Below are 23,748 nucleotides of genomic sequence, written 5' to 3'. Positions count from 1 at the left end.
CCTGGTGGAGCTGTAGGAAAGTGTGCCCCTGAACACTCAAAGCTGGGGAGCACGTGACATAGGCTCCCTTGTGGTCCCAGAGGCGGGATGGGAGCAGTTTCTGTGTGAATATGAGGCCATAGGACTTGTGCATGTTAGAGTCAAGCATTCTCCAGGGGGTTGGAGCCTTTACCAGTTTTCACAGATCTTCAGCATAATTGGTCTCATTGGACCATGGGCCCTTTTCTGCCCCACGATGAAGGACCTCAAAACAAGGGGGAGAGTTTGGTCCAGCTCATTCGAAAGGCTAGGGCGTGGTCCATGACAGTGGACACTCTCCACACCTTAAGCAGGGTTTATGGGAGCCTCCTGCCCTGGGAACTTATCTCCTTAGATGCCTAGACGGTGACCTCACTGATCTGTAGGAGGCCTTGGGAAGGCATGGTTTTGGAATGTTGCTCTATACAGTGCTCCAATGGGAATACAGATTTGAAGTGAGAAACTATTGGAGGATTTAATTGATGTTTCTGAGAGAGCCTGACCATACAGGTGAGAACTTGCCTTCCTAGAGTTAAAGATCTGGACCAGGGCCAGCTTGTCACCTTTGAGGGTGGTAGGCAGACCCTTGAGGTGGATGTAGGGTAGGAGGAACTAGGCATTTTATTAAGGAATTGACAGGAAGGATCATGCTTTGTCTGTGAGTTGTGCTGAGTAATAAAAGCAAGGGTAGATGAAAGGGTTTAGAACAGGGGTGGGCAAACTTTTTGACTGAAGGGCCACAATGGGTTCTTAAACTGGACCGGAGGGCTGGAACAAAAGCATGGATGGAGTGTTTGTGTGAACTAATATAAATTCAAAGTAAACATCATTACATAAAAGGGTACGGTCTTTTTTTTTTTTAGTTTTATTCATTTCAAAGGTGCCGGATCCAGCCCGCGGGCCGTAGTTTGCCCACGGCTGGTTTAGAACATGGGCAGTGGTTGCTGTGAGCTTTTAATATTCTTCTGTTGGTAATGGGATAGGGGCTGGGACACAGACATAGGATGCCAAAGAGCAGTTCACACACTCCTCATCCAAGGTCCTCAGAAGAGCATTCAGATCCTGAGACTGTTCCAGAGCCCAAGGTCCCATCAGGGGAATGCAGAGGCTCAGGTCTGAAACTTGTTCAGTCTTTAAGAGACGTCTGGAACACATGCCCTGCCCTAGTAAAGTAAATAATTCTGTTCATCCGGAGACCTGGCATTCCAGTATGTGGTACTTAGGGCTCTTGTAGATATTGGAATTCATAAGAGTCCCTCTGCAGTATATGTAAGATGCTGATGAGAAAACACACACACCCCACATTACATCACACACAGACACGTGCACATACACACAAACAACACACACAGGGGCTAGAATTTTATGATAGAAATTGTCTGTGGCTTGTAAGGTGGAGGGCTACCTCTTGACGATTTATTCCTCACCTCCTGAGCCATTGACACATAGTTGAAAAAGTGTTGAGCCATTGACGCATAGTTGAAAAAGTGTTGAGACCAGGAGTTATCGACCCTTCAGGTCTTAGTTCCAAAAGCAAAGAAGCACTATTAAATGTCAAGCAGGTTATGAGTTCTTCATAGCCTAAGAGCTTTCAGCACAACTCACAGACAAATTCAACGTATAGCCTAAGCCTAGAATAGTGAGTCTGTTGGATCAATTTGAAACCATTAAAATCATTTGAACCATTGATTTATACACAAGGACTTGGCAAGTGGCTTTAAAATCAAAACTATAAATAGCATGTAAAACACCAGATGGAGAATATGAGTTTATGCTTCACCCATTAGATTGAGGAGTCCCCCTACCCTTTCCAAAAACTGCTAAGTGAATTATTGCATGAACCAGGGACACCTGCCAACATACCTATTCATGTCACAGTCATATGTAATACAAAGTATAAGTAGGGCAGTCCATATAGACTTCTCTCTTTGGTGCTAAGGGTAGTTCATAAAAGTGGGGGCTTAGCATGGAGCTTGATTTACCTAGTATAAAAACCAAATATTCAAAATCATGGAATTTAAAAATGAACCCTCCCCTCACCCCACTGATAAACATTGAAGTCATAAAAATTGGAAAATACCTAGAACCCTATTTTGAGGGCATGAAAGAATTCTCTGTGTGTTTACTCTTACGCTGTGGAGCTCATGCTGTTTCATTGCCTCACTCAGGCCAAACAGATAACCAAAAGAAGATTCAGAAGGCTTTCCGGGTATTGGTTTCTTTGCAGGATTTGAGATTTTCAGATTCTTTTTAATTCTTTAAAGTAGTGACTGATATTAGATTAGGTAAAGAATTACAATTAAGACACACAAAAAATTGAAACTTTCCATGAGACTTCTCTACAAGAAGAACATTGAGTAGTTATTAAGATGTAAGGTAAACTCTGGCCAGATGGCTTCGAGTCTGAGTTTGCTTGTGTACCCATCTGAAGTTGAACATTCAGGAAGGCCATGCTAGCAGGAGTTACAGAGGCAGCCAGGTAAAACATCAGCATTTCCATGTGAACATGCAGTACCGTGCCAGGAAGGGGAAGATGCTAGCATGAAAAACAGATAGAAAAACTAACAGAGGGTGTTCTTACGTGGCCATCCTGTTTAGTCATTGAGAAGAGAATGGAAGATCTGTGGTGAACTGAAGTTCTGTTTAAAGTTGGATTGAGTTCTGTTGTCTGGGGAGTGTTGCTTGCATGGTAGCATTTGACTCAGTGCACACCAGAAGCTAACTGTGCCCAGGGTCCCTTGAGTATAAGTGCCTGCTGATGGGCAGTCTAGATGAAGGTGACAAGGATGAGAAACCAGACAGCAGATTCTCCTGTGAACAGCTGCACCAGCTCACCTTGGGGCGGAGTAGATGGGAGGTTGGAGCAAGAGGAGAAAGGCAGGGCTTGGCTGATCGGAGAGGAGAGAGTAAAGGGCCAACCCAATTGTCATTTCCTGCTCAAAATATGTAGTACTGTGAACACAGTCTGAAATGGAGAGTTCAGACATAGTGCAGTCTCCAAGTCCATATTTTACCTGAAAAACCTAGATCAAGGGCAAGAAACACCTCTTTCCCCTAATTCTGGTTGGCATTGTCCAGCCAGAGAACTCTTTCAAATTATCCACTCAACTCATTAAAGACTTATAGCTCAGTATATGATTATAAGGTCCATTATGCCACCCAACCTGACTAAATAAGTACTTCCCCCGACCCCCTCCTCTCTTACTGCCCATGAGCCTTGCTCACAGAGTGAAGGGAAGAAAGTAGGCTTCCTCTGCAGGGGATCACCACGGATGTCAGGGTACCTATGTGATGGAGGTGAGGGTTTGTCATCCTATCAGCTGTATTTGCAAGTTCTGCCTCCTCATCAGAATCCCCCTCCCTTTAGTCCACCAGGGTCTGTGTTGTGGGATGGGGGCCCAGAGTTGCCCTGCCGTACTTCACTTTAACCTTGAACATCTCCAGGATGAATCCCCCACATTTCCAGGCAGAACGAAGGGCGCTTTCTATGTGCCTGGAGTTTCTCCTTCATACTGAAGCTCTTAACACAAAGCGTCCTTAGGGGTTTACTTCACGTGGGAATCCCTGGATTCAGGGGATGTTCTCCTTGACTTTCCAGCCCTGGGATTTAGCTTGACATCTGGCACTTAGTAGGCACTGAAAAAAGGCTTATTGGCCATGGAGTGGACAATACTAAGAGTGACCTTAATGTAAACTGTGACTTTGGATGATAATGACAAGCCATTGATGGTTTGTAGATTTTAACAAATGTCTCACTCTGGTGGGAGGAATGTTGATAATGGGGGAAACTGTGCATGTGCGGGCAGGGGTTATATGGGAAATCTCTGTACCTTTTGCTGTGGACCTAAAACTGCTCTGAAAATTAAAGTCTGTTTGTTGTGAATGAATAGATAGTTGTTAGAATCGGAAGTACTCTCAACAGATAGCATGAGGATATGTGTTATAGTTGAGTATTTTACATAACTTTCTCTTTGCTTTGTGTTCTTTTTTTGCAGGGTGTGAAGAAGTATGATGAGCCCTGTGGAGGGAGAGACTGCAGTGGGGGCTGCCAGTGCTACCCTGAGAAAGGAGGGCGGGTAAGTCATTGCCTTGCAAGAAAGGTTATGATCGTCCTTATACTCCCATTGTAAATGAGAGGGCCTTAAATTGCCTGGTTAAGTCAGTTGCATACCTTCCTAAGAAATATAATATAGACATGTTCTTCTCCACTGGAACAGACAATATAATACGAATTGGGATCAATTTATAGTACTCCCTTAATAAATTGAGGATAATGCTAACTTTCTTAAGCATCTTTTCTCTTATTCATTGCTATGAATACCTATGTCTGTGTATGTATATGTATAATGCAACTATTTTTATACTTATTATGTTGTACATAAATATATGTTTTATAACAATATTACATAGAGAAAACATGGTTGCATTCGTACTGCAGAATAGATATTCAAACTAGAGAGCACCAGCCTCATACCAGTGAGAATCATTCTGTTTAAATTATTCTACTCATTTTCTGAATGTCCTTTATGTAGCCCATTTCATAGGTAAGTAAGAGGAAAAAACGGTCACCCCAAATTATTATCATAACACCTGGTAGAATTTAAACTAATATGTTCAAGCAAAGTGATTGGCCTCTCTGTTTCCATTAAAGCTGATGTTTGGGTCTTGGCATTGCTGATTTTTAAAAGACACTGTTTATATTTATATGATTAAGCCCAGGTTGGTGTGGGCAGCAGCATTTTGTTTTAGGACACAGAGTCTCTTGAGTCTTTATGCCTTGGAATCATGTGTTTTCCTCTCAGATCCACGCTTGTCTGATGCCAGGTTGTGAGAGACAGTTAGGAATTCTTGCCAGCATTGTCCTATCATTGGAAATGATGTCCCCAATGAGTTTTACCAACTGGAATCCTGCAGTCAGTTTCCAAAGTAGCCTTCCCCATTCCTCCCCGCCCCCTGCCCCCCACCACCACCGAGCTTGGGCTCTGTGGCTGGGTGTTCTCATACATCCACTCCTACCTGAGTCCTCTCCAAAAATCAAATAAGTAAGACTTGTAATAGGGAACCCCTTTATAAATGTGGTGGTTGTATTGAATACCATGTGACTAATCATTTTTGAATGGCAAAGGTCACCATTGAGGAGCGTCTTGCCGCTACATCCAAGCTTGCATCTCCATGCACTGTGTTCCCATGAGCTGCAATCCTCAAAACAGCTTCTTCTTGTTGTTGTTGTTTTCCTCATGGGTTCCTCTGTTTGGAGCAGCAACTTTACACTGTAGGAATTTCTAGTTGAAGATCCTTTATCAGCATTTCAAAAGAAGAAGTATTTTTTTTAATATGAATGCCATTTCATGAGATTTAAAATGCCCCTGGGGTCCCTTGCTATAGATTTTCCCAGCGATGCTCTGGAGCAGTGATGGAAATGTCTGACTGCAGAGCTCTCCCCTCCCTCAGCTCTTGACTGGCCCAGCCTTATATGGGCACAGGGAAGATAAATGAGTGGTATACAAATATCTGTGAGACTCGCCTGTGTGGGAGTTCGCTCGACTCGAGAGGGACTCCACATTCTTCTCCATGTGATCAGCCAAACAGAACCCAAACTAACTGAGGAGAAAGTCATACTGGGTCTATTCTTTTCACTTGGTACAATTATTTAATGCAGAACCAACACATTAACATTTCCCATGATGCTTTTACAAGAACTTTGTTCTTCAGTAAAGCTAGCTTTTTCTGATTATTTCAATAGATAATGCCATCTGTGCAGCAATATACTTTTATAAAATGCCAAAGGTCTTTTCAAAGGTGTTATTAAAAGGAAGATTTCTAAGGGCCTCTATGTCTTTCTAATGTAGTGAGTGTCCAGTACAGGCATTGAAACCTTTTTACTTCCCATCATCCCTAATCAAGAAAATACCTTGAGTCTGTTCCTATATATTGTTGCCAAGTAATGTAGAAACCTGAGACCTTCTGGTTAATTTGATTAAAGAGAGTAACCCAGAACCCACAGTGGACTTGACTCTCCTATATTCAGACAGGTTATTAATACTGACTGAATTCACTGGAGATTTGGCAGTTGTCTGAGTAGTTTGTTCAAGAGACAGAGCCAATGGTACCCCACTTTTTGGCCTGGCCTGCAGGATCCACTGTCCATAATGTTCAGATGGCTCTTCTCTTCACACTGCTTAATGGTCCATACTGTCATTGGTGTTGGACCTAGACTCACCCTGTGATTGGACCATACAGATCCAAGTTGGGTTGTGTTATCAGCCAGTACCCAAGGCTGCCCCATTGATTCAGGTGTGCAGGTGTGCCATTGAACATTAATCAAGGTGATGGAAATGACTCATGGTAAAAGGTAAGGAAAAAAACCTACTGGGGAGAGATAAATGATGTCATTTATCATTTTCTATGGGGTAAGCCTAGTATATTGCTGGAGATATTTATTGTTTGGACAGTTGCATAGACTTCATTAAATCATTTATTAAGATGTAGTGTCTCTTGCAGTTCTACAAGCCTGGCATGGTATGTGTATTAAATATTTGTGGATTAACAAATTTACCTAAATGCATTCCTATAGAAAGCAGGGCTATTTCTGTCCTACTTGTGGCTTGATAGTAATTTTTTAAAGTAATGTAATGCATAAAAATAGCAGTTGGCTGGATTTCGCTGTTCGGGGAGCTGAGTGCAGAGTTTGTTCTTTCCCACAGCTTCCCCTGGGGTCCCTTGCTATATATTTTCCCCACGGTGCTACTGTAGCAGTGATGACAATGCCTGGCTGCAGAGCTCTCCACTCCCCAAGCACTTGGCTAGCTCGGCCTTATTTGGGCATGGGGTAGAGTTCATTTGTTCCTCGCCATGGTGACAGCCAACATCAGAAACTGTATGTTACTGGATAACTTTTGGACTCTAAGCAAAAATCACAAATGTACTATGGATTCCGATTCCAAGTGAAGTCTCATGTTACTGAATGAATAAGCCCTGTGTAAAACGTATCGAGCCTGATTCTCCACCCCTGAGTAAGTTGGCGGGGTATTGTCCTAGGGAGAGAATTGTTTCTCACAGGCAGAGCTACACACGGATAATCCCAGTAAGCCAGAAGCTGGAGTAGGAAGAGGCAGGCACTGCGGCCCAGCTGTCTGTGCAGTCCTCGCTTCCTGCTCAGAGCTGGATGGTCTAGCCTGAGTCCTCTAGTGCACACGGGATGGTAGGAGGACACTGACATTGAGGGGGGGGAATGATTTGTTCTAATCTGGATTCAGAACAAAACTCTCAGGTTTTGGGACTTGTTGATGAGTTCTTTTTCTAATACAATAACCTTTTGTGTCTATATAGTCCTCTTGCCAGATGTTAACCTATAGGAAGGGGATTCTCCAGGGTGGTGGGAGGGACACAGGCAGAGATGAAAAGAGCTTTGTCTCTGTTCTCAGGAGTTATGAATCCCTAGCCAATTCTCTAACCACCTCTTCAGTTGCTTGGTGAATTAAAAAAAAATAATAACTTCAAGAAATGATTTTAGGCTTTATTGTTGTTGGAGGGTCTGTATCTCAAATCATTTCTATGAGGTATATTGGAGTGTTTAAAAATTCTAAGTCCTGTTTCCCCAATACTATACAGGGGGATATGCACAAAGGAAGTCAATGAACTAACTTTCCAGACCTTCTCCACCAGGAAATGTCATACAGTTGTCAATACCAGAGAAGCTGTCCGGCCCTCTTATCTGTTGCTATTCTTTTTCTTATTTCTTTCTTTATACACTGTAAAGATGGAAGGTGGTTGAATGGAATGCATTAGGTTGAATTTATGCTATAGAATTTCTACTGAAGCAGAGGGACGGCCACCGTATTATATAAGGTTGATGGTACGGAAAACAGAGAGAGCAGGTGGAGCATTGATTAGACAAATAAAGCCTTTGCCTGTGCACATTTTTTGTTGTTGTTTGTTTTGTTTTGTTTGCCCAGCGCAAATTTAATGTGCATTAGGAAGCTTAACTTAAAAACCAACAGCATCGTAAAAAGATGTCATTCATGTTCATAGCAGTACATAATCCTTTATAAATGCATGCCTTTGCACATTAACTCACGTAAAAGGTTGTCAGATTCTAAGATTTTTCCAACTGAGGTCGATTTTAATTTATTATTTCAATTACTTAGGCAGGTTCCTGTTCTCCCGACCCTTTTTGGTTTTTGACCCTAAACTCAGATCAGATAGGTAATTTCAACTTTTTCATGACATCAGCCTTTACAAGGCACCTGTTTTCCTAGGCGATCATATTTCAAAAATTCCCCAGCCAGGTGGCTCAGTTGGTTGGAGCATCATCCTGTACACCAAAAAGGTTGTGGGTTTGATTCAGTCCTCTGTACGGGCACATCCAGGAGGTAACGGATTGATGTTTCTCTCTCGCGCCTTCCTCTCTCTCTTAAAATCAATAAACATATCCTTGAATGAGTTAATTGGCATCTTCCCCATCCCTCAGCAGTCATCCAACCCACATTCACCCTCCGTGGGCTTGACAACATGAGCCACAAAACTGGAGACTTAACTCCCAGAAGGTTGTGATTGATAAACGCACTCTCTTAAGCAATGACTGGGTGTTTGGTACAAGTTATCTTTAGCTGTTGCTTGAGTTTCCCACAGTCTGTGGGTCCCTGGACTCTGTACAAAGTGTGAGGGAATAATTCTTAACCTCACAAGATTTCTCAAGTTCAACAATATAAAGTGAAAGAAACTGAGTGGAAGGGGAAGCAAAGGGAAGAGTGAAGCTCTTGGAGATGGGTGGAGATGAATGAATGGGACCCAAGAAAATTGTCTTTGGCACTCCCTGTCAGCTCAGATGGGTAACAACCAAGAGATGAAAGAAGCAGCCCCTCAACTGAGAGAAAGGACTAGGGGGGCCTAGAGCAGCTATGAACCGCAAGTGATTGGTAAGCTCTTCCCTCTAAGGCGAGATGTAGTCTTGCTAATAATAGTGTCTTCTATTGTGTATTGCTAGCCATAACCTTTACCCTTAAATGTGTATGACCAAGATTTCAAAATAAGATGGAATTTTTATTTGAAATGGCTCAACATAAATCTGAAAACTGGTAGACCATTGTGATGCTATGGAGAGATATTCAGTTCAGAATGTATGTACTGTGTGCGGTCTGTAATTCCCATAGGTTCCCATATGCAGTGTGGCCCTCTAGCTTAGTTATTTGAAGACACTTGCAAGTGTCAAATAAAAACACCAGTGCTACTGTGGCAGGCCTCTTTTCAAACCAGCAGCTTTGTTCCAGGCACATAGTTTTTAATGGTATGCTCAGCATACTTAAGGGAAGTCATCTCCAATATTTTATGCACTATCACAGCCCAGAAAAGGCAAAGAATTATTCAGAAATAGTAGAAAGTCCGCCTGGTTTCCGGGCTTTTATAACCCTTGTCTACACATAGCTCCCAACCACTTTCAAAATCATGTGGTTATTTTTAGTGTGCCTTGGGAACAAGAGTGGATCTGGCTGATCCAGTGCCGCAGTAGCTGCAGCAACTCGGTGACTTGGTTATTTTCTACAGGAAAATAGTTTGTCAGCAGATTTGGACAGTGCCCACCTAACTTGTACATCACATCTGGTGATGTGTTTTTAAAGTGATATTTTCTTTTATGCCTGCCATCGTAGGAAGAACCCAGCTTCCTGCTAGCAATGGAATTTCACATTTCTTCAACACTCAAATATGTATTTTTTTTATCCTCTGTGTGCAAGGCACTTGTCTAAGGACACCCTGAACAGCAGAGGCCCTGAGATAAGGGTGTGCCTGGTGTGTTTAAGGGACAGCGAGGAAGCCAGTGTGGCTCTAGCAGAGCGAGAAAAGAGAGACTCGGGGAAGGTGAGGTTCTAGAGAGAAGGTCAGGACAGCGAGACTATTGGGTAAGAGCCTTAGAGACCATCTGACTGAGTGAGATCAGAAGCCATTCAGGAGACTTATTTAGAAAAGTTATGTAATTTATAACTTACTTATGCCACAGAGCTCTCCAGGCGGGGAAGGCCCCTAGGAACGGCAAAGTAGTTGGCTATTAAGATTTAAAAACAGATGTATTCGTTCAGCAGATATTGACTGCACATCGCTCATAAGGTAGGCCCCATCTAGGCACCAGGAATCCAGAACTAAGCAAAGCAGTCACTATCCCCAATCATTTTTTAATTTTCTTTAATAAAAAAAGGGAGGAAGGGAGAGGGAGAGATAGAAACATTGATCTGCTGCCTCCTGCATGCCCCCTGTTGGGTATCGAGCCTGTAACCCAGGCATGTGCCCTGACCTGGAATTGAGCCTTGACCGCCTGGTTCATAGGTTGATGCTCAACCATGGAGCCACACTGGGCCAGGCTAGTCTTGTTGAGCTGGTATTTTAGCTCTGTACTCTCCAATAGAATTTTCTGCAAAGATGGAAATGTTCTTCATCTAGACTCTTCACAAAGGCTAGGTGAGCCTTTGAAGTGTGGCTAGTGAAATGGATGACTGAATTCTTAAATGTTATTTACTCTTAGTTAACTAAAATTAAAATTAAATACCCCACGTGGCCAGTGGCTCCCATATTGAAGATCCCAATTCTATTGAGTGTGGGGAGTGGAAGAAAGAGACAAAAACTTATAGTGAATAGGTAAGAATGTTCTGAATATCACAACCTAGACAAAAATAAAACACAATAAAAAGTCAAGGTTTCATGAAAATAAACCAAGATTTGGTACCTGCTGGGCTTATGTCTTTACAAAAAAGTTGTTACCTTAAAAAAATATATAGAGCACATTGGAAGTGGTGTATATGCAGATGTGTCAATCAGCCAGACAGGAAACTTTTAACTGGTTCGTCACCTCATCCTCCACCTTATTGCATGGCCTCTTACAGAAGTTGTATTTTTTGCATTCCCAACATGAACCCTGATCAGGGGACTTCCCTTCTGAAAATTTCTTGTCTGGTTTCTCCAGTTCAGGTCTGGTTTCTCCAGACATTTGGTAATCCAGTCCATAGCTTCAGAATGTAACGTCTCTCTTGCTTTCTTTTCTGCAAGATTAAGTAAGCATTTTATTTTCTTAAAGTCGGATTTTTTAATAAACTGTTGTAGAAATGAGTTAATTATGCAGCTGGGGAGATAGAGGCAATTATAAATGTTTAATTTCAAAAGGACCATTATAACATTCCCCAGGTTTGATGGAAAACGTGCCACTTTGGCGCTCATACAAAAGGATGAAGTTTTATTACCGCTCAGTGAATGAACTTAAAGGGCATCGTTAGAGACAAAATCAGTGGTTAGGGGGAAAACTGATTCCCATGACCATTGAAATCATCGTTTCCTTCATCTGAAGCATGACCAACTTCACCCCGGATTCTGTCGTTTCCTACCTGCAAAATACATTGTTAAATAACAGGAATCCTGAAAGTCATTGGTGAAAATCAGTCACCGTGCCTGTGGCCTAGTGTTTATCAACCTGAACAGAAATTGCCCTGACACAGCAGTGAAGCAGGTATTGGCTAGGTAACGTAGTCGGCAGAGAACACGTTTATACTAGGTACAGTTCAATGATTAATAATGAAGCTTCGGCATATTGATGTCTTAGCTCCTGGGTGCAGAGGAAGAATTTTCAGTGTTTTCACATTTTATTTATTCATTTCTTCCTCTTCTGATGGACACTAGACACACACACACACACACACAAACACACACACACATACCCCAAAAAATTGTGTGGCAGCCTATGCCATATTCCTTCGTAATGAAAAATTGTACTGCATTCTTGACTCCAGATGTTGTTCATGGAAGATAATTACCTCAGTGCCTCAAACACAACAAGTCTTTAGTGAGGTGTCTGTTACCCTGGAAATACGCGGGGTAGCCTAGCCCCCTGTCTCTTTCTGGGAGAACCATACACCCATAACCATACATTCTCTTCTGAATTACATCCAAACAAATCATGGACGAGACACTTTCAGAGCTCAGGCAAAAGAGGGAACAAAATTGAAAGAGAAAAGTTAACACTTTTTTAAATCTAGGCAGCTCCCTGTCCCCCCAACCATAAACTGTGATCAGATTTTTTTGGGGAAAACAGAGATGTTAGTGATAGCATGGCTTTTGCAGAAACACAGAAATGACCCCGTGAGTCAGGCCAGCTAGTCGGAGCAGATGGCGGAGGAGCATCTATGAGCTTCCCATAGATTTTGTGTGGCGGCCTCAGCAAGCAAAACCTCGGAGAGAGAGGCTGTCCACACCGGCCACTGTCTAAGAATGGTGACAACATTGTTAACTGGTTCTGGTCTAAAGTTGATAGTTCTGGCCAGGCTGGTGTGGCTCAGTGTCGGAGTGCCCACCTATGAACCAGGAGGTCATGGTTCGATTCCTGGTCAGGGCACATGCCCGGGTTGTGGGCTAGATTCCCAGTGTGGGGCATGAAGGAGGCAGCTTATTAATGATTCTCTCTCATCATTGCTGTTTCTCCCTCTCCCTCCCCCTTCCTCTCCGAAATACAAAATTGACAGTTCTGGGGAAAGGGCCCTTTGTGGCTTCAAGGAAAACATAACCAGGATAATGACGATTATTTCTGAATAGTGTCTTGACTGGAAAACCTCACACAGACTCCAACAGACGGTTGATAAACTCAGGTAGAGAAATGCTCATTTCCATTGTTCTTCTAAACCAAACTAAAGCTCGGCTTTTAGAAATCCTTCATTTCTCCTACCTCTTGATGGAATGTTTTGACAAGTAGAGCATTAAAGCATTTCCCCCTTTCTGGTAGACAAGGAACGCCAGTCTTCAAAGTCCTCTGTTTCGTTTCATTCACTTCCAATTCATTCTTAGTAAACAATTGCAGGATTTCTAAAGAGACCAGTGCAGAATTCTTACCAGCCATGGTATACTTTCTAAAAGCTACACTGAAAATAGAATTTTTTTTTTCTGAATTTGTCTTCCCTCTCCGAATTGGAAAAGAGTGTCTAAGATGGTTGAGTCTTCATGTGGAAAAATGTACAACCTTCCCTGGCCAATACAAGTCCAATGACCTTTAGAGTTGGACAGTCTGTACTAGAGGCTAAATGCTCTTGCGTCTAAGTACTCTTACATCAGCTGGCTACTATAATAAAGAGAAAACTAATAGATTATTTTGCAAAGTTTTGAATTACTTTTTGTTTTCTTCCAGAAATAGTAAAATAATAACCAGAGGGGAAAATGGCAGAAATGACCAAACCAAAAAACCTAGGCGCATTTTCTTCACTGAGGGGCCTCTTGAACTTGCCACCTAAATGCACACATACTGGGGCACCTTGGGAAGAAGGAAACTAGGGTCATCTCATTTCTGCCCTCTTTTTACTTTCTTTAAACTGAGGGAACTTTTCGTGTCCTTCATAGCCAATGGCAAAGATGCTGCAGGCATCACCGGCAATAGGGTGAACATAAATTTATTTTTAACTGCTTTAGGCATTTCAAACTTTTCTCAAGAAACTGCACAACCTGAGACCCTGAACAGCCTACAATTCTGAAACCTCTGGCAGCCCACCCGAACTCGTCTCTTGTGGTGTAGACAACCAAATCATTCAAATTGTCAGATGTCTGACTCATATGGGAAGTACAAAGAGGCCCTCAAAAGGGCCTATGTCCCCACTGATTAGAAAAGTCAAAATACCCCTGTCCCGTTGCCCTCTGTGTGCAGCCTGGAAGTTCGGATTCTCAAAGAGCTGAATCAGGAATTGACTCCAGTAACCCAATACAAGCCCTACATTGATTGTTTCCTCCCAGCCACCGAAGGACATTAACAATCCTGCCATAGGAACAAAAGTTTTTGCATCCAAAAACACTGCGAGGGTGGATAATTCTTAAGGCTTTGGAACCAGAAAGGAAAAAAATAAAAGGAAAACAAAATGAAACGGAAATAATTAATGCTGGGTAAATAATATCTTTGGCCTCATACTTTTTGGCTGCATTGTCAGCATCAATGTTTTTTATTAAATTGTTGTCTTTATAAGGCACTGTAACTAGTTTAAGTCTGTTTTAAATAAAGCAATAGAAGGATGAATGAACTCTACGGTGAGGTTGGTGTCTCTGTAATAAAAATTAAAGGGCTGGCATGTTTAAGCTCTGCATGGTAGCAATTATTTTTAAGAAAATACACTAAGTAATGAGAATGGCATTTTTAAAGCCTTGTGAAGATACTAGGTATGTTTCAAGAGAATCCTAATATCAAGATTACTTTTATGTGTTGCACACATTTAACCTCTGTCAAAACTAGCCTTTCTTAGATTTGGTAAAAGACATATTGCCATGGCCTTTGAGGACAAATGAATTTGCAAAGATTTGGAACAATAACAATAAAACAAAACAAAAAAACAGAATCCTGTGATTCTTCAGGAAGCAGTTCTCTTTTGTTTATGTTTCTTGTAGCATCCTATTCTTTTCAACCCAGTTTAGAGAATTTACAAACCTTATACCCAAGCAACCAGGATGCACACTGCACTGAGGGTGAGAATCACAAACCTTTTGATTTATTTATTTTTATTGACTTAGAGAGAAAGGGAGAGAGAGTTAGAAACATCAATGGTGAGAAAGAATCACTAATTGGCTGCCTCCTGCATGCCCCCTACTGGGGATCGAGCCTGAAACCTGGGCATGTGCCCTGAATGGGAATCAAACCCAGACCTCCTGATTCATAGATAGAAGCTCAACCACTGAACTACACCAGCCAGGTGAGACTCACCAATCTTCAACAAGAATTCACTCTATGTGCCCACAGCTCCAAGCAACACCATTACAGCCCAAAAGAGAAGGATTGAATATGTAACCCAGGTAATTCAAGCACAACTCTGAGACAGGAAAGCAGGTTTCCTCATGCAAAGGCCTTGGGGTATATTCAACACCTGATATTTTACAAATATTTGCATTCCTCTTCATAGAATGGTAGAATTATTCATCTAGTACATTGACAAATCTCCTCCCCAACATCATACCCAGGAAGGATGGGAGAATCCATCTGAGAGCAATGAATATTTCTTCTGTTCTTAGAGGGCTATAGGGAAGGAAGTTGGACAGACTTTCCTGGTAATTTAATGGGGGGGGGGGGACAGCATAGAAATATTTATGTCTAGAGTAAAATTTATTTTTTTTAAATCAATTAATGTAAATTATAGTATATTATTGCAAAAGAAAATAATCTAACTCCGAAAAGTTGAACTGAAAATTTTCAGTGCTTCAAAAACAGAATTTTACTTTGAGGTTTTCATATAACATTGAGTCCCGCTTAAAATTTCAAGATAATAAGATTCATTGCACAACTGCACTTAAAAGATAACTCAATGGTAGACACACCATTGACAAGAAATAAAGCTAGCATATTTGATCTCCTAGAATATTTCTTACCATTCCTTATCAGCTTTCTTAGAAGTTATCTCTCCTCTACCCAGTGCTTTTTATGAACTAGTTTTCCCTTTAAAGAGTATATTTTAAAAGCACGAGATGCCAGGGGAGTGACATTAGCCAGCTTCTTCTTCAGTTGTGTAGAAGATGAACTAAAGAGCACCCCAAAAGCATGGGATTAACCTCTCCTAGATATGGAATAAAGTTATATTAGTGCCATGATCGTATTCTATTTAAACAGACACTTTTTAAACTCTCAGTCCACTAGAGGCAAGGAAAAGGAGGTTAAACTAAATAATAGCATTAGGATGCTTAATTTGAAATCCAAGGAGGCTACAGTAATGCATTTAGCTACAATATAGCTACAGTGTAATATGCATACCTTCAGATGACACTGTTGAGAAATGGCTCGCCAACCAGATGACCACTGTACCATGCAGGAGGTGGCACCCACCATGGCATCTCCTGTAGCTGTTGCCACCAAAGCTCTGGAGAAAGTTGCAACGTAGAACAAGTTAGCTTTGACCCACACGTACCTCCTCGTCAGGACCCTCACCCCCTCCATTGTACCCCACAAATACAGACTTGGTTGCCTGGCCTCCAGCATTTCACTCCAACCGCGAGCCCCTCACACCTCTATGAGCTTTCTCTCCCATCATTTCTTTACCAGCCCCCAAGCAAAACCGCATTTCCTCCAAATGTACTGGCCTCAGCCAAATTTAGGAAAGAACATGGTCTCCTAACCTTTTTCATATTAAAGTGTAGGTTGTTGCTTTCACTGCACCCTTGACTCGCTGACCAATTGCTCGTGTGAAAACCGTCCCCTTCTTCTAATCATTTTTCTCTGTGTTTCTCACTTCCCTTCTTTGGTCTGGCCTTCATATTTGAACTCCGATTTCTAGCAGCTGCCTGACCAATGAGGAGTAAAGTGGAACTATTTTCTCCCCAGATCTAGATGCTATGCTTCTAAAACACTGTCTTTAAAATCATGTCACCCTGCTGTACCTAACACATTACTGCATTGGCTCACAATCATGTGTTTCTATCAAAAATCTCCCCCCCCCCCCGCCCCCAGTAAGTTTTTTGTGGTAGTCCTCTTTGTTATTGCTTCTTGACTGTTGTTCTGTCATTTGTGCAATTAATTTTTGAAACTCGATCCAAGAGTTTACTTTGATTCCTGTGAAATTATTGAAAGGTGCAGCTCAAGTTTCTGATGTGGAGGTGGGGGGATGAGGCCTTGATATTTTATCTCTCTGTTTTACTTGTCTAAGACGGGTCTAATTCAAACACAGACTCTCCATAAGGATGGCTAGTAACCAAAAGTGAGACTTCTAAATGTTAATTGCCACTGGTATTTTTAGGACTTTATTTTGAGGATAGCATTGATGAAAAGGGATATGTAGCCATCTGCATACCCTCAAGTAGAATAATCAGACTAAGGAAGTAAACAAAAAGAACTTTGTGGATGAAAACGAACTCCTTAATTCCAGAAGATTAAAAAGACTTCTTTAGTAGAAGGAAATAAACTTTAACAAAAAGGCTTCCCTTCAAAAATGTCAGTTATCTTGGGAGGAAAGATGAGTAATGGAAATCTCATGTTGATCATAAGGATGAATAGCTTCGTCCTTTTGACACTGGCATTTATGGAGGCTGAGGGACTCTGCACTGCCCCCTGCAGATTTTTCCAGCAGTCACTGAAGGAGCAAGAGAAAGCTCCTAGAATAAGATAATTCTCCTTAGAATTAAGATATATGCAATACAATAAGAAGCTTGGGGTTTTGAAATGTTCTTACTATATGTGTGTGTATACATATACATGTGTATATTCATGTATTTAAATTTTATATATTTTGTACTTACTAAATATTTCTATCTTGTGAGTATATGTGTGTGTGTGTGTGTGTGTGTGTGTGTGTGTGTGTGTGTGGTTCCAGAAGAATAGCAATTAACTATCATAGAAAACACTTTATCATGTATTCAACGTGGGGTTTTATTTATTTTTAGTACTTAATGTTATCTTAGAATTTAAAATAAAGACCAGTGTGTATTTTTTTTTAATCATAGTTGACATTCAGTATTATTTTATATTTGTTTCAGGTGTACAGCATGGTGGTTAGACAATTATGTACCCACCTGGCACCATACATGGTTACCACAATGTTATTTACTGACTGTCTTTACATCCCGTGACTTCGTAATCCCTTCACCTTTTTCACCGAGCCCCGCCTGCCCCGCTTCCCAACTAGCAACAGTCTGTTCTCCACAGCTCAGATATCCCTCCAGATTTTCAATTGCCACGTGTGGTGTGGAACTGGCTCATTTGGGGACTCTACCCCTCCTACCAAGTCTCCATGTGGCATCTTCTTTATATCCTTAGTTATAGGACTGTTCAGCTAGTCTTATATGATTATCTAGGTTGCTTGTTCTATAATTTAATTATAATTTTTGGTGTGGTGGAGGGAAGAGGTACTTCACTATCTTGACCAGAACGACTCCACTGTGTTGTTTATTTTTAATATCAAGTTATTCAAATTTATTATGGAGAATACATTAAGTTTTACTTTTCAAAAATAGCATCTTTTCTTTTTCTACAAACCAGTGCCAACCTACCTTTATAACTTCATTCTCCCCATCCTGTGCTGGTCTCCAAACACAACTTCCTGGCCCCTGTGTCTTCAGAGAAGCTTTTCCCTCCACTTGCTTTGCCTTCCATCTTTGCACCTCTGTCCTTTGCTGGCCACTTTCATGCAGTGCTCCTGGATCACTTTTGTCAAATATTGTCAGGGGAGAGGTGAGAGTATGTTGTTTTAAATTGCCAGCTCATCATGATAACAAAATCACACAGACAGTGTCTATGTTTAATGTCCTGAAACTTTCCTAGAATACACTGTTGTCCTTTTACATTTATCAAGTTTTTATATCAAACCTTGTCCAGATGTTCCTAAGCACTTTGAACCAGTATCGATAGATATTTTGAAAAGCATAAATGTACTTCTACTTTGGGCATAAATATTCCCCATTCTTTGGGAAATATTTTGGGAGGTGACATCCTATATAATAAAAGCCCAGCAACCGAAATGGCGGAACAACCAGAACGACCAGAGACTAGAACGACCACGGCCCCTCACCCCGGCCGGCATCCTCCCAGCGAGTGGTTAGGGGCGATCAGGCAGGCAGGCAAGCAGTTAGGGGCGATCAGGGACGCAGGCAGAGTGGTTAGGGGAAATCAGACAGGCAGAGGCGTTTAGGGGCGATCAGGCAGGCAGAGGTGGTTAGGGGCGATCAGGCAGGCAGAGTGCTTAGGGGCGATCAGGCAGGCAGGCAGAGTGGTTAGGGGTGATCAGGCAGGCAGGCAAGTGTTTAGGGGTGATAAGGCAGGCAGGCGAGCAGTTAGGGGCCAGTGGTCCTGCATTGCAAGAGGGATGTCCGACTGCCAGTTTAGGCCCAATCCACAGGGATCCCTGCAAGATCGAGCCTAAACTGGCAGTCGGACATCCCCTGAGGGGTCCAGGATTTCGAGATGGTGCAGGCCAGACTGAGGGACACCCTTCTCCCCCCCCCCTCACCCCCCTGCATGAATTTCGTGCACCGGGCCTCTAGTTATCCTATAAGATAACTCTAGAATTAAACTTTTCTGCCTCTAGTCTGACATTGGCTATTCCAGGAATTTACTGTCATTCCCATTTCCACCATTTATTGTCCCATTGATCTCTATGTTCGGTTGGCTTTGTGTCAACAGGAACTCCCAGAATAAACCAACAGGGAGTTGGCTCACATATGGGAAAGGAGGCAGAGCCTGTGGGCATGACCAGGACCACATTCCCACCCTGAGCAACAAGGGGATTCTCTCGCTTTTTGCTTTTTTAAAATAAGGTTGGTATAGCTCACCCTGAGCGTTTCCAAATATTCTTATTATTTTTCACAGAAACTTTAAATATAAAAGTAGCATGTACAATTGGATATTTCAAGAAGTTATTGACAACAGTGCCATTGATTTCCCTGAGCCGGACATCCCGGGGCTTTGGGGACCACCATTGAGGTGGATCCTTTCAAAGGCCAGCCCAGACCCTTGCACAAGGGTGGAGTCAAGCACAAAGAGAAAAACTTTTCCAAAACAACATACTTTTTTGTTTAAAAGAAAACACAATGTTTCTGTCTCTGAAGACCAAACCAGATTGACCCATTTTTCCTTCATGTTATTTGTGAGCTATTTCAGAATGTCATACATCTTCTTTTGACAGGTCAGGAATGTGGAAATGAGAAGTGTTATCCTGTGTAGTTTTACTTCTCTGCAAATAATCAGTGTTGTGCTATTGTTTCACAGTTAGAGACACTTTACAGTTTGTATATAATAATGATTCTTTTTAACATGATGTTTCTGGAAGACAAGTAAGCTTTTTTTGTCTATAAATATATTTTCTCCCATTTCCACTAGACATAACCCTGAAAACACGGAAAATTTTCCACGTAAGCTATAGATATTGCACTGATATTTTTCTACAGTGCTTTAAATCTTGTTTTGTGGTCACTTCAGTGAAGCATATATTATTTTAAAACCTTCATATGAAATAATCATTAGTATCTTTTTCCTTTTTTTAAAAAATAGCAGGTGTTTCCTATGCCTTTTGGCAGGTTTTGTTGTTTGTCTTTTGTTTGTGTGTCTAAATTTCCCATTGTCTGGAGCATGCACAATGCCTGTTATTGAAGGTCATTGTTCTGCTTCACGTGGTTTTATTTCCAAAATTCAGTATGGATTCTGGTGTATGTTAGCCACTATGGAACAATCCATCCCATTTTTTGATAGCCATATGGTTTAGTGACTGAACTGTTTATTTTTGTACACATAGTATTTCTAAGAGTTGGGATGTCCGTTACCTGTTTTTGCAATTAATAAAGAATCACAATGATTTTGTTGTAAGTTTTTCCTGCCACTGCTCTTTCTCATTTGGGGTATCTGTTCCACTTTACTAGCACCCTTGGACTGCAGAACACCCATATTAGCATCTCAAAATTCAGGGTTTCCCTTACATATGGTGCCCAACCACTACCAATTGTGTTGCAAAAATATCTTGTAGTTAGGAGAATGTTCTAAAAATGTTAGCCTTCTTCACCTTGTTGATATATGACTTGACTTTTAGTAGCAGCTAATACATTTTCAAAAACATATTTCTTGCTTACCTTCATAGAGTGTCCATTTTAAAGGGGTTTTAGTAGTGAAATACTGAACTTCTCTGCTTCAAACAGTAAAACTCAAAATATCTCATAAAATAGTCCTCCCAGTGGGGTCAGTTAATAACAAATTTGAATCAGCCATTACACTCAAAGCACTTGCTAAGAAATTCAGTAACACTTAGGATTTAAACAAGAAGCTGCCCTCTCTCCTGTGCTTGCATGTGACATGGTTCCACCACAGAGGGCACTTCCTGTGTTGAGTAACATGGCCTTCAGGTCTAGCCGTTGCTCACAGTTGTGCACATGGGATAGAAATAGCCAAGTAACAGAGCTTGAGGACTCGAAATCCAAGGTACCCCTGAATTTATATCTTTCCAACGCCGCCGAACTTTGAGAAATATCACATCCTCATACCTCCTTCTTCCAACATCTGTTAAATTGACTACCTCTTATCTCTGTGTTTTCCTTACCCTTTCTGAACTGTAGATTAATGGGGCATGTGCCAAGGAGAAGCATCAGTTTTATTTTTACCCTGTTTTTTTATTCTATGGTTCTCCAAGGAGATACCACAGTACTCTACAGCCGTGGTGAGTTTTTGCATGTCTGCAGCGTAGACTAAGAACCCTGGACTATTATCCATCTCGAGAATTTTCAGCTGAACTGGACTTTTAATAAGACAATGGTAACTGTATCCTGTTCTTAGCACTTGATATGAATTTATAGGGGGGCGGAAAACACAGAAATTGCTGTCCAGTTGGGTCACTATTAGTTGTAATGATACTCAGTACTGTTGATGGCTTATCATGAGTGAGGTACTAGGTAAGGGCTTTGCATTCATGAACTCTCAACCCTGATGAGTTCTGTAATGTGGTCCCCATTTTATGTTGAGGAAATCAAATTGAAAATAATAAAGTGAGTTGTTCAAAGTCATTAAAAAGCTGAAGAAACAAAATCTGAACCCAGACCTGGAGCCCAACCCTTGACTTTGCTTGAAGGGCACCCTCCAAAATCTGGGTATGATAGTGCACATTTGAAACTCAATCGTTTCTAATTAATTTATTCATCCTCAACCTATCATTTCTGTTTCGATTATTTCTTTTCCTGAGCAAAACCACTAACCAGAGAAGAAACAATAATATATAAAGCCTCGGTTCTGTAAATTAAAAATCCATCCTTCCTTTCATCTACTTGTATTTATCCTACTCTTTCCCTCTTCTAGAGGCAGCTCTGCTCCAAGAATTGGCCCATCAGCTTGGCTCTTCTCATTTCCCCCCTTTTCCAGTCAACACCCATTCCTCTCCTCCCACTCAGCACCAGCTTCCCACTCACCTCTGTACCCACGCGCCCCACCTTGTAACCTTATCCTGATGGTACCACCAGAGTTCATTAAATAAGTGGTTCTCTGCCCTCTTCAGAAGCATTCCTGAGGTGAAAGAACACCCTGAGTGGGCTGGAAGTTTCTCAAGTCTTGTCCTCAGCATGTCAAGGGGTGACATTGTATAGCCCTGCCAGTTCACCTCTGTAGGGGGTGTTCAGTCCTGAAATTAATTTGTATAAGCCCTGGTGGTAAGCCCTTTTCTTTCTGGCGCCCTTTTGCTTTAGGACTCACCTACTCAAATGGGGCATGAGGACGATATCTTACAATACACAGAAAGGTGGTTTAGGTATGTTGCAACGTTGGACTCTTAAGATGCAAGATGATCTTGGTGTTCAGACAGGAGAACAGTAGGTAAAAGTCTTGACTTTAGAGCCAAATTCCAGCTCTTATGGCTCTAGACCAGTGGTTCTCAACCTTCTGGCCCTTTAAATACAGTTCCTCATGTTGTGAGCCAACCATACAATTATTTTCGTTGCTACTTCATAACTGTAATGTTGCTACTGTTATGAGTCGTAATGTAAATATCTGATATGCAGGATGGTCTTAGGCGCCCCCTGTGAAAGGGTTGTTCAACTGCCAAAGGGGTCGCGACCCACAGGTTGAGAACCGCTGCTCTAGCCTGTGGGTGACTTACATATACCCCTTTTTACCTTCAATTTTTTTCCTGCTTAAAATGGGATAGCTCCAATGAGGCAATGTTCTTAAATGGTTAGTTCACTGTCTGGCATATACTACATGCTCAATGAATAGTGGATATTACCACGGGTGTTTTACCTTTCCCTGGAATTCCCACAACCGGCATCCTCATAATGAAGTGTAAGTCAGGTGGACATTTTAGAAGGTGGGTGTTTTTACGGGTGAGCATCCCTACAATTAAGATTACATTTGAAAGTGCACAGGTGAGGCTATTGTGGACTTTGAGGTCTTTTCTAAAAATTTAACAGAGAAAAACAGATTGTGTTATACCTGAATATGTAAATGGCGTTTGCAACTTTTATTAATTAATTTTCTTAGTGTTTCTGCTCTGCAGAAGCATATCTTTATCCTCACAATGCCCTCTGTAGACTTTGCCAGCTTCTATCCTAGTTTTGATAATTTACATATCGTTACCCTGAACAAGTGCCACGAGTATCACATTGTTCATTTTCGTTAAATAACTTTTTATAAAGAAATATATTTTCCATTTACTGGCTTAGGGATTATGTAGCATAGAAGGGAGCTCGCCCTCAGAGCGCCTCCTGCTTGTTCGTGGCAGTGAGAGACGTGTTGCTGAGCTGCCTGCCCACCACCTCTGTTCATTTTAGAACCAGTTGAAGGATAAATAAACAAGTAGCAGATCTGAGACTCTGGCGCACCTGTCAGGAGTCGAGCCCTCTTTTCTTGCAATGCCTGTTCGGATGGTTATGCCTTTCTGCTTACTACTTGATACTCTATTAGCCTCCACCCTCCTTAAGTACATTTTAATCAAACTGACTTGATTCATATGTTTGGTACCTGGATTCCAATTCATTACACAACATAGGTTGTCACTTGCCAAAAAATAATTATGTGTGTGTTTCTTGAACTAACAGTATCACTGTTTTTCTGATAGTTTTTCAGAGGGTTTTACCAAAAATTCAAATTACTCTTGGAAATTGTACATTTTTTTAATCACTTTTTTTGCATTACCAATTTGTCCCGCCCTGCAAATTGCCCAAACCAGTATGGTTCAAATGTTAACGTTTGTACAAGCAGCCTGGGGATCTTGTTAAAATGCAGATGCTAATTAAATAGGTCCAGGGTGCGGCCTGAGCACCTGCATTGCTACTGGCTCCCAGGTG

At 41.6% G+C, this 23,748-nt stretch overlaps 1 protein-coding gene across 3 annotated transcripts in view; it reads left to right on the top strand.

Annotated features, from left to right (window-relative positions):
- The window catches only part of COL4A2 (collagen type IV alpha 2 chain), a 184,845-nt gene that overhangs the window by 45,553 nt on the left and 115,544 nt on the right, over positions 1-23,748 (top strand). For all 3 annotated transcript variants that reach the window (XM_036300533.1, XM_036300532.1, XM_036300531.1), the window contains exon 4: positions 4,014-4,094. In XM_036300533.1, the coding sequence (XP_036156426.1) occupies positions 4,014-4,094 (81 nt within the window). The remainder of the gene's footprint in view (positions 1-4,013; positions 4,095-23,748) is intronic.

The sequence above is a fragment of the Myotis myotis genome, unplaced genomic scaffold (genome assembly GCF_014108235.1).
Source record: "Myotis myotis isolate mMyoMyo1 unplaced genomic scaffold, mMyoMyo1.p scaffold_m19_p_3, whole genome shotgun sequence".
NCBI lineage: Eukaryota > Metazoa > Chordata > Mammalia > Chiroptera > Vespertilionidae > Myotis > Myotis myotis.
The sequence above is the reverse complement of the archived record's forward strand: the minus strand, read 5'-3'. Positions and strand labels throughout refer to the sequence as shown.